Genomic DNA, 12,226 nt, shown 5'->3' on the forward strand with positions numbered 1-12,226 from the left:
ATATATACCCTTGAAATACTCCTTTCCCAATTTGAAACCAGTCTGTTGTTCCATGTCTGGTTCTAACTGTTGCTTCTTGACCTGCATACAGATTTCTCAGGAGGCAGGTAAGGTGGTCTGGTATTCCCATCTCTAAGAATTTCTTACTGTTTTCTGTGATGCACACAGTCAGAAGTTTTGGCATAGTCAATAAAGCAGAAGTAGATGTTTTGATAACTTTGTACTTTTGTGTGAGATTTCCATTTACTTAAAATAACCAAAGGGAAAGTTTGTTTAGGCAGTCCAAAAAATTAAATATTGAATATGTCAGTGAACATAAAAGAAGATTTTTGCCTTTGTGTTTATCCTCTAATAGGGACTTTTATGCTCTTTCTCTTCTGTTGATTTGTTTGTCCTTTTACCAGTAGAACACCATCTTTAATTACTCTGGCTTTATAGTAAGTCTTATAGGCTATCTCCTCCCACTTGATACTTCAAAAGTGTCTTGGGACTTCCCTGGTGGTCCAATGGTTAAGAGTTCACTTTCCAGTGGAGGGGTTGTAGGTTTGATCCCGGTTGGTGAGCTAAGATTGCACATGCCTCGTGACCAAAAAAACAAAAAACATAAAACAAGCAATATTTTAATAAACTCAATAAAGACTTTAAAATAGTCCACATAAAATAGATATATATATCTCTTGACTATTCTTGTCTCTTGACTCTCTCACAGAAAGTTTAGAGTCAATTTATATATATTTTAATTGCATTTTGTGCTTTCATGTGCTGTTTCCCTCAGCTTTATTAAGATATGATTGATATATTATGTAGGTTTGAGTCTATGTTGATTTGATACACTTGTTTATTACAAAATGATTACCACCATAGCTTTAGCTCACACCTCCATCACATCACACAATTACTATTTCATTTTTGTGGTAAGAATATTTAAGACTCACTCTCTTTTAACTTTTAAGCATGCAATATAATACTGGGTCACATGTTTTATGTTACATTCTGAGAACTTATTCATCTTATAACTGGAAGTTTATACCCTTTAAGGATCATTTCCCTATCTCCCTCGCTCCCAACACTCCATTATTTGTTTCAGTGAGTTCATTCTGCCTTTGTGTTAATTATGCTACTTAGATGCTCTTATAATTGAAAAACTTGCTGGCTTATATTTATTGAAATAATTTGTCTCCCCATTATTTTGAGTTTTCTTTGTAGTTTTCTTTGTTTCTTTATATGAATAAAAACAGTTTAGTTTTTTCTTTGCAGTGCTCTTATAGTTTAAATTTTTTCTTGCCTTATGTTGTAATTGTAATCGTAGTATTATATAGACTAAAAGTGGTAATAGTGGGAATCCTTATGTTGGTCTGAATTTCAGAAGGTATGAATGCTTCTGAGTATTTTATTTCCTGTCTGGTTTTTGGTAGATTCTCTTCATCTGATTGAGAAAATTCTTTTTATTCCTCATTTGTTAAAATCTTTATCATAAAGAATTGTTTAGTGATTTTCCCGTTTATTGAGATGATCATTTAGATTTTGTTTTCAGATTTTATATAGTTAATTGTATTAATAAATTTATGGTTTACTCTTGTTTTCCTGACAACCAAAAGAAGTCTGCTCAACAAAGCAATCCTTCAGAACTGAAGGAGAGATGAAGAATTTCCAGGGAAGTAAAAGTTGAAGGAGTTCATAACCACTAAACTAGTCTATAAGAAATGTTAAAGCAACTTCACTGATACCAAATGAAAGGGTACTAGTTAGTAGTGGTAAAATATATAAAAGTACAAATTCTGCTGGTTAAATTCAGAATACACAAATGTTTTAATGGTGGGTAAATCAGTTATACATCTAGTATGAAGGTTATAAGACCAAAGTAGTAGAAATAATAACTACAATAATTTGTTAATGATATACAAACTAAAAAAATGTATACTGTGAAATCAAAAACATAAAACGTGATGAAAGCGTGAAAGTGTTAGTCACTAAGTTGTGTCCCACTCTTTGCGACCCCATGGACTGTAGCCTGCCACGCTCCTCTATCCATGAAATTCTCCAGGCAAGAATACTGTAGTGGGTAGCTATTCCCTCCTCCAGGGGATCTTCCCGACCTAGGGATCTAATGAACCTGAGTCTCCTACATTGCAGGCAGATTCTTTACCATCTAAGCCACTGGGGAGGCCCCAGAATGTGATGAGGGGAGGGTAAAACTACAATATGAAGACCTGAGAAACAGTAGAACTGATGGTGTCCCAGTGTGTTCAAAGGCAGTCAAAGACCAGTGTCTCAGCTTGAAGGCAGACAGAGAAGTTGAGTTCTTTATTACTCCTCTCTTGTTGTATTCAGTCCTTCAACAGAGTGGATGATGCCTGCCCACATTGGAGAAGCCATCTGCCTTACTCAGTTAACTGACTCATATGTTAATTAACCTCATGCATAAATAACTTCAAATACATATCAAACGAATGTTAACCAAATATCTGGGCACTTAATGGTCCAGTTAAACTGAAATGTAAAATTAACCATCACCCATATCAACTTGGCACCCATGTCTCCTTAAAATATACTTAATCTCCAAATAAAGATAATAACAGGGTCACAATTGTGCCTACGATGATACAGTTTCCAGCACACAGTTGAAATTGCACTAACCCCTTTCCTAGAAGATGAGGTTAAGTCCATGAGTGACATTAATACTTCTCCTTAATATTCCTAGCTTAAAGACTATGATATAAATACTGTAAGTCCAACACATTTTATGTTACATGATGAGGGAGTAAGAGAGGGAAGGAAACAAGATATTTCCCTAACAACCACACAAAGAATTATTCACAGACAAAAAAGTATTCATAACAGAATAACCATTACAGTGCCTTTGGGTAACTGGTTAGATGATTGTAGCTCACATTAATGACTACCTTCTCCCACTTCCTATTTCCCTGCCTTTACCAGGCACCTCAGCTGGCTGTGGCTCTTTAACTGGTGGAGAGACCCAGACCGTCATTCTTGAAGGATCTGAGGTGTTAGTAGTCCTTCCAGGATTGGGTTGTAGTTTTCCATTGACATTAATCACAGGGCATGGAAATTCTATGAGACATCCTGAATGATCTCCTGTATTCCAGACATACTCTTTCTTACCTCCACTGTGGAGTACCAGTCAAGTTTCCACTGGGGAGTCAGTATCACTCACCCCTGCCACCAGTAACTCCTTCTTTGCCTGTTGATTCAGAAGCATGTGGAACCCAGGGTGACTCAGCTGCAGTCTTAAGTTTCATTCAATGGAATAATTGTGTCAATGGAATAAATGTGAAAGCATTCCTCCCTCTGGAATTAAGACCTCTAGGCTAGCAACTCATAAGACCATGGGAACAGGAAGCAACAATTTTGCTAGTGGGTCTTTAGAAGTAATGATGAGTGGTGCCTCTCCCTACCACCCCTTAATTCCTAGACCTGTGAATTCTGTGCATGGGAGAAGCTGCACCATATATTGGATGCTGATTCATAGGCTGTATAGTCTTCTGGAAAACCTTACCTCTGCTCTACAAGGTATTACCACCTTGCTGGGGAACATGTTAAGAGTGTGTGTGTGTGTGTGTGTGTGTGTGTGTCTGGGGAACATGTTAAGAGTGTGTGTGTGTGTGTGTGTATGTGTATGCATGCGCGTGCATTCAGACATGTCTGACTCTTAGAGACTTAGAGACCCCATGGAGTGTAACTCCCCAGGCTCCTCTGTACATGGAGTGTAACTCCCCAGGCTCCTCTGTCCATGGAATTTTCCAGGCAAGAATACTGGGATAGGTTGCCCTTTCCTACTCCAGGGGATCTTCCTGACTCAGGTATCAATCCTGCATCTCTTAACATCAGCAGGCAGGTTCTTTACCAACTGTACCGCTTGAGAAGCCCTTATGTTAAGAATAATGAGTTCCATTTAACCTGCAATATCTTCCTGTGTACTTTGAATCATCTCTAGATTACTTATAATACCTAGTACAAAGTAGATGTCATGTAAATACAGTGTCAATGATATGTGAATAGTTGCCAATACATGGCAAAATCAAGCTTTGCTATTTGGAACTTTCTGGATATTTTTTTTTTAATTCAAGTATTTTTGTTTCATGGTTAGTTGATCTGAGGATGCAGAATGTGAAGATATGAAGGGCCAACTGTATTAGTTATTTGAGTATGGTAACATAATTTTCTGGTTACCAATATAATGAATTGGTTGTTAAAATTTTGCATTTTGAAATAGTAAATGCCCTCAAAGATGCCCACACGAATCAACAAATAACATTGATGACACTGTTCTTTTCTCTGGAAGTTTCAGCTTATGTAGGAAAGATGCAATTCTTTGTCATAGAAAATTATATACCTACTCTGTCATTTGAGAGAACAATTTGTACTTTATTAAGCAGAATATTATAACTGATATTTTTCACTTTTGCCATTTTTAGTTTTACAGTTCTTAATGATGGTATATTGATTTTCTTTGCAGGTTTTCTTTAGGTGATGCTCGGAGGCCTCTTCATGAAACAGCAGTTTTGGTAGAAGATGTAGTGCACACTCAGTTAATTAATCTGGTAAGAGCCTGTAATCTTATTTGGTAGCTCTGCTCTGTGTTCTGCTTATACTGGCATTGCAACCCAACATTTTTTTTTAATGTCTTTTTAAAAAACATTTCAAATTCTTTCTTGTCATCTCTATTGAAATATAATTTTCCTGTAACAGAATTTCACCAGTGCATGATTCAGTGAGTTTTGTCGACTGAGTATTATCATGTGACTAGCAGTGCAGTCATTATATAGAAATATTTCCATCATCCAAAAAGATTCCTTTGTACCCCTGTGTCATCAGTCTTTTCTCCCACTCCTGATAATGCTGGTCTGTTTTTAAATCATTATATCAGTGTAGTTTTTTTTAGAACTTAAAAATGATCTTTTGCCCTGTATTTGAGATGTATGAAGAATTGCACAAATAGTACAGGTAATTCTCAGGTAGCATTCAGCTTCCTCTGTTAACATCCTGCATAACTTTACTACAGTTATCAAAACCAGGAGTAGCATTGGTATCATACTGTAATAAAATTACCAAGCTTACTTGAGTTCCATCAGTTTTCCCATTAATGTCCCTCTTCTGTTCCAGGATCCAGTCCAGGGTAACTCACTGCAGTGAGCTGTCAGGTCTTCGTGATCAGTCTTTCCTTAGAGTATTTCATGACGTACATATTTTTGAAAATTACAAGACAGTTATTTTGTAGAATGCTCTTCTTTGTCAGTTGGTCTGATGCTTCCTTATGGTTAGAATGTGACTGCGCTTTTTGGTGGTAATACCACAGAAATGATGGACTTCTCTGTGTATCGTGTCAGTGGATTCATGTGGTTGATGTTTATTACCGTTTTAACCTTGATAACTTGGATAAGGTGATATGTGCTGAGTGTTTCCACTATGATGAGGTTACTTTTTTTCCCCCCCTTTTTTTGTTAATAAATATCTTGTGGGAGATATTTTGTGACTGTGCAAATATTCTTTCTCTGAAAAAAAATTGCTTATTTAACATTCATCAGTGGGTATACTTTTCTTTTCCTTCTTTCATCTTTTTAAGTTGCAATTATTCTGAAAGGAATAGGTATCCTTTATCACCATCGTAAATGTTTAATGTACATATGTATGGACTAATGTATATTTAAGTTTTACTCTTACAATCATTATGTAATATTTTAATTTATGTTCATTGCTCAGTTTGTTCCAGCATTGGCCATTAGAAATGCTTTCACATCCTCTCCTCATTTTCCTGTCAAGTCTTCCGGTCCTGTATCTCATAAATGTTAGGCATGTCAGTCCTTTGCTTGGGGCGTATGCTACCGGTATATTCTTCTGCTGTGCAGTTTTCTTTTGACTTTGTTTTTAATGACAAAAAACATAAAACATGTTTTTTGGGGGGCATACAAGTATTTTTATTTTAATGTAGTCAAATGCATCAATCTTTTATTTCCTTTGTATTTTGAATTATAGTTAGTAACATCTTTCTTATGCTGAGTTTAAAGAGAAATTTCATCCACACTGTCTTCTAGTACCTGTGTAGTTTCATTGTTAACATTTAGTTTCCTAACCATCATCATTTATTAGAAAGCACCTACTTTCATGATTTGAAATGCCCCTGTCTTTATTAAATTAGCATATATATTGGGATCTATTTCTGATTTCATGTTCTGTGTGTTGAAGTGTTAGTTGCTCAGTCATGCCCGACTCTTTGCAACCCCATTGACTGTAGCCCACCAGGCACCTCTGTCTATGGGATTCTCCAGGCAAGAATACTGGAGTGGATTGCTATTTCCTTTTCCAGGGGATCTTCCCTACCCAGGAATTGAACCCAGATCTCATGCATTGCAGGCAGATTCTTTACCAACTGAGCTATACCAGTGGTTTATTTGTCTATGCATGTGCTAATATAACATTTTTAATTGTAGAAGTTTTGTGGTATATCTTAAAGATACCCCTTTTAATGTTATCTCAGTATGTTCTTGATTATTCTTATATGTTCATTTTTCCATATGAACTTTAGTTTTAAAATTTCTAGCTCTGTAAAATAGCTTGTTGGTATTTTTATAGAGATTGTGTGAATTTTTAAATCAAGTTAAAGAGAACTGTATCTTAATGTTGAATCATTCTAAGGAAAGGGAATGTCTACATTTTGCCAAGACTACTTTTGTATCTTTCATGAGTATGTTGATCTTTTTCATCTATAGGCTTCATGTATTTCTTACTAGATATATTCCTAAGTATTTAATCTTCTTACTTGCTATTGGAAATAGGCTTTATCTATAATTACATAATGGCTGAAAGCATCTGGAATTTACTGAAATATATAAATCTGTAGTCTTGCTGAGCAAACTCCAAAAAAGGATAAGCCCAAAGAAATGTATGTTCAAACTGCTGACTGTGAGAGACATAAATCTTAAAAGCACTCAGATTTATTATTATAGGGGAACAATGATTTGAAGGACCAGAGAATTTTTATGAAAATACAAAGACTAGGAGGAAATAGCACAACTGATTTAAAGTACTGGATTCCATATTCTCCACATCCTCACCAGCACTTGTTATTTCATATCTTTTTCATAATAGCCCTACCCAGGTATTGACATAAAACAGACACATAGCTCAATGGAACAGAATTAGAGCCCTGACATATTCTACATGTACATAGTCATTAATGTACAAGAAAAGTAAACAAAATTGGAATTTTTGTTTGTTTTCTTTGGGGCTTCTCTGGTGGCTCAGTGGTAAAGAATCTGCCTGCAGTACAGGAGACATGCAGCAGCCTCGAGTTTGATCCCTGGGTCAGGAAGATCCCCTGGAGAAGGCAATGGCAACCCACTCCAGTGTTCTTGCCTGGAAAATCCCATGGACAGAGGAGCCTGGCGGGCTATAGTCCATGGGGTTGCAAGAGTTGGGCACAACTTAGTGATGAAAACAAATTAACAAAAAGCCAAAATTGGAGAGCTGCATGCAAAAGAGTGAAACTGGGTACTCTTTTAGACTATACATAAAAGTTAACTCAAAATGGATTAAAGAGTCAAATGAAACCATGAAATGCCCAGAAGAGAACAGACCAGTACCTTGACATTGGTCTTGGTGATGATCTTTTAAATCTGACAACAAAAACAAAAGCAAAAATAAAGGCAAGTGGGACTACATCAAACTGAAAAGCTTGTGCACAGGAAAGGAAACTCTTAATAAAATGAAAAGATAACCTACTAAATGGGAGAAACTGTTTGCAAATCATATATCTGATAAAGGACTAATATTCAAAAAGTACAAAGAAATTATGTAAGTCAGTGGCAAAAAAATAAACAATCTGATTAATAAAATGGGAAGAAATCTAAATAGACATTTTTCCAAAGAAGACATCAAAATGGCCAACATGTACCTGAAAAGATGCTCACCATTATTAACCATCAGGGCAATGCAAATCTAAACCAATGACATTTCACCTTATACCTGTTAGAATGGCTGTTGTCAAAAAAGACTATAAACAACAAATGTTGATAAGGAGGTGGAGAAAAGGGAAGCCTTGTGCATTGTTAGTGGGACTGTAAATTGGTGCAGCCACTATGGAAAACAGTATGGAGGTTACTCAGAAAATTTAAAACAGAAATACCATAATCATCCAGCAATTCCAGTCCTGAGTATTTATCCAAAGAAATGAAAACACTAACTCAAAAAGACATATGCACATCCAGGTTTATTTGTAGTAGCCAGGATATGGAAACAAGGTGTGTATTCATAGGCGGATGAATGGGTAAAGAAATTGTGGTGTAGCTTCACAATGGAATATTATTGAGCCACAAAAATAATGAAATCTTGCCATTTGCAGTACTATGAATGGACCTCACGGTTGTTATGCTAAGTGAAATAAGGCAGACATAGAAAGACGAGTACCATAAGAGCTCTCTTCTGACTGGAATCTAAAATAAAAATAAATCAAGCTCATAGATACAGAGAAACAGATTGGTGGCTGACAGTGTCAGGGAGTGGAATGGAATGAACAGTTTTTGTTTTAGTTTAAATAAACTGATGTTTTTATTTTAAAAATAAACTAATTTTTAAAACATTATCATAACTGATAATGGTAGTATTCACACAGATACAAGTTTGCACAACTCTAGTCTAGAGTTCTTCATGCTTTTGTATATACTCATCTCTATAAAAAACATACTTTAAATCTTTCATAGGAGTCAACATATATTTATTAAACTTAACTGAGGAAAGTAAGCATCAAGATAGAGGTAATAAGCTCTTGAGCTGTACAAAGATGTAGCGTAGAATCTTTACAAATTTCACTTGCAGTATATTAAGATACAAATTTAGTTGCCAACATTTTAAAATTAGATCACCTTTATACAAAAACTTAGGATTTCTGGCTTCTCTTGAAACATTAAAATTGGAATGTTTGACAACATAGGTACGAATTTTGAAATGGAAATCTGAGCTAAGGAGCCACTTCTACCGGTAGTCTTTTCACAGACTGCTTTTTAACCAGTAAAAACCAGAAAATACTTAACCAGAAAAGCATTGATGGAGTTATACAGCATATTGTTGCCATATTTCCCATCTCCAGTTTCAGTTTTTAATTTTGGAAGAAAATGATGTTTTTTAAAGGAATTAAAAAAAAAAACCGTGAGAACAGTATTATATACATCTCTGATGTTCATAGACAAAAATAATAAAGAAGTTTTTTATGTTATATGCTTTTTTTCTCCTATGACTTAGTGCTGTTAATGCAAGAGTGATCTATCAAATGCTTTGATAGTGTACTGTCAAAGGTAATACATAATATAGAAGAAACCAGAAGAAACTTGTTCTCCTTTCCTGAAGGCCCTTACTTAATACCTTAATCTGAAACTTTCAGTTCAGCTGAGTTGCTTAGTTCTGTCTGACTCTGCGTGCCCATGGACTGCAGCACACCAGGCTTCCCTGTCCATCACCAGCTCCTGGAGCCTACTCAAACTCATGTCCATTGAGTCAGTGATGCCATCCAACCATCTCATCCTCTGTCATCCCCTTTTCCTCCTGCCTTCAATCTTTCACACCATCAGGGTCTTTTCCAATGAGTTGGTTCTGCAAATCAGGTGGCCAGAGTATTGGAATTTCAGCTTCAGCATCAGTCGTTCTAGTGAATATTCAGGACTGATTTCCTTTAGGATTGACTGGTTGGATCTCGTTACAGTCCAAGGGATTCTCAACACCAGAGTTCAAGAGCATCAGTTCTTCGGTGCTCAGTTTTCATTATAGTCCATCTGTCACATCCAGACATGACTACTGGAAAAATCATAGCTTTGACTAGATGGACCTTTGTTGGCAAAGTAATGTCTCTGCTTTTTAATATGCTGTCTAGGTTGGTCATAACTTTTCTTCCAACAAGCAAGCGTCTTTTAATTTCATGGCTACAGTCACGGTCTGCAGTGATTTTGGAGCCCCCCAAAATAAAGTCTGTCACTGTCTTCATTATTTCCCCATCTATTTGCCATGACGTGATGGGACCAGATACCATAATCTTAGTTTTCTGAATGTTGAGTTTTAAGCCAACTTTTTCACTCTCCTCTTTCACTTTTGTCAAGAGGCTCTTTAGTTCTTCTTTGCTTTCTGCCACAAGGGTGTTGTCATCTGCATATCTGAGGTCATTAATATTTCTCCCTGCAAACTTGATTCCAGTTTGTGCTTCATCCAGCCTGGCATTTCACATGATGCATTCTGCATATGTTAAATAAGCAGGGTGACAATATACATCCTTAACACACTCCTTTCCCAATTTGGAACCAGTCTGTTGTCCATGTCCAGTTCTAAGTGTTACTTCTTGACCTGCCTACAGATTTCTCAGGAGGCAGGTCAGGAGCATCTCTTTAAGAATTTTCCACAGTTTGTTGTCATCCACATAGTCAAAGGCTTTGGCATAGTCAATAAAGCAGAAATAGATATTTTTCTGGAACTCTCTTGCTTTTTTGATGATCCAGTGGATGTTGGCACTTTGATCTCTGGTACCTCTGCCTTTCTAAATCTAGCTTGAACATCTGGAAGTTCACGGTTCACATACTGTCAAAGCCTAGGTTGGAAAATTTTGAGCATTACTTTGCTAGCATGTGAGATGAGGGCAATTGTGTGGTAGTTTGAACATTCTTTGGCATTGCCTTTCTTTGGGATTGGAATGAAAGCTGACCTTTTCCAGTCCTGTGGCCACTGCTGAGTTTTCCAGATTAGCTGGCATATTGAGTGCAGCACTTTCATAGCATCATCTTTCAGGATTTGAAACAGGTCAGCTGGAATTCCATCATGTCCACTACTGCTGCTGCTGCTAAGTCGCTTCAGTCGTGCCCCACTCTGTGCGACCCCATAGACAGCAGCCCACCAGGCTCCCCCATCCCTGGAATTCTCCAGGCAAGAACACTGGAGTGGGTTGCCATTTCCTTCTCCAATGCATAAAAGTAAAAAGTGAAAGTGAAGTTGCTGAGTCGTGTCTGACTCTTAGCAACCCCATGGACTGCAGCCTACCAGGCTCCTCCGTCCATGCGTTTCTCCAGGCAAAAGTACTGGAGTGGGGTGCCATTGCCTTCTCTGATCACCTCCACTAGCTTTGTTTGTAGTGATGGTTCCTAAGGCCCACTTGACTTTGCATTCCAGGACTTCTGGCTCTAGGTGAGTGATCACATCATCATGGTTGTCTGGGTTACAAAGATCTTTTTTGTATAGTTCTTCTGTGTATTCTTGCCACTCTTCTTAATATCTTCTGGTTTTGTTAGGTCCATACCATTTCTGTCCTTTATTGTGTTCATCTTTGCATGAAATGTTCCTTTAGTATCTCTAATTTTATTGAAGAGATCTCTAGTCTTTCCCATTTTGTTGTTTTCCTCTGTTTGCATTGATCGCTGAGGAAGGCTTTCTTATCTCTCCTTGCTATTCTTTGGACTTCTGCATTCAAATGGGTATATCTTTCCTTTTCTCCTTTGCCTTTAACTTCTCTTCTTTTCTCAGCTATTTGTAAGACCTCATCAGACAACCATTTTGCCTTTTTGCATCTTTTTCCTGGGGATGGTCTTGATCACTGCCTCCGTCACAAACCTCTGTCCATACTTCTTCAGGCACTCTATCAGATCTAATCCCTTGAATCTATTTGTCACTTCCATGGTATAATCGTAAGGGATTTGATTTAGGTCATACCTGAAACTTAAAGGGGAAGAAAATCCAAAACATATAGTTTAAAATCTGTATAAAACTTCTGACTGTATTCGAGAGCATGTTAGATTATTAAAGCCACAGGATTTTTCTCTATTAATTTTTATTGGAATAGAATGGCACAGTCATAAAGAACCCGCCTCCCAATGCAGGAGATTCAAGAGGATGTGGGTTTGATCCCTGGGTCTTGGAAGCTCCTCTGGAATAGGAAATAGCAACCCCCTCCAGTATTCTTGTCTGGAAAATCACATTGACAGAGGAGCCCGGCAGGCTACAGCCCATGGATCTCAGAGTCCCACACGACTGATCACGCGCGCGTGCACACAGACACACACACAGTTGCTTTACAGGGTTTTGTTAAGTTTCTTGCTGTACAGCTAGTGAATCAGACACACGTATCCATACATCTGCTGTTTGTTAGATTTCCTCCTGGTTTAGGTCACCGCAGAGAGCAGAGTTCCCTGTGCTGTGCAGTAGTTTCTCAGTTAGTTATAGATTTTACACATGTGTGCTT

General features: G+C 37.2%; 1 protein-coding gene across 3 annotated transcripts in view; it reads left to right on the top strand.

Moving 5' to 3' along the window:
- Positions 1–12,226, top strand: part of SUPT3H (SPT3 homolog, SAGA and STAGA complex component) — a 399,531-nt gene that overhangs the window by 195,136 nt on the left and 192,169 nt on the right. For all 3 annotated transcript variants that reach the window (XM_040249540.1, XM_040249542.1, XM_040249539.1), the window contains exon 3: positions 4,478–4,562. In XM_040249540.1, the coding sequence (XP_040105474.1) occupies positions 4,478–4,562 (85 nt within the window). The remainder of the gene's footprint in view (positions 1–4,477; positions 4,563–12,226) is intronic.

The sequence above is a fragment of the Oryx dammah genome, unplaced genomic scaffold, assembly GCF_014754425.2.
Source record: "Oryx dammah isolate SB20612 unplaced genomic scaffold, SCBI_Odam_1.1 HiC_scaffold_11, whole genome shotgun sequence".
Lineage (NCBI taxonomy): Eukaryota > Metazoa > Chordata > Mammalia > Artiodactyla > Bovidae > Oryx > Oryx dammah.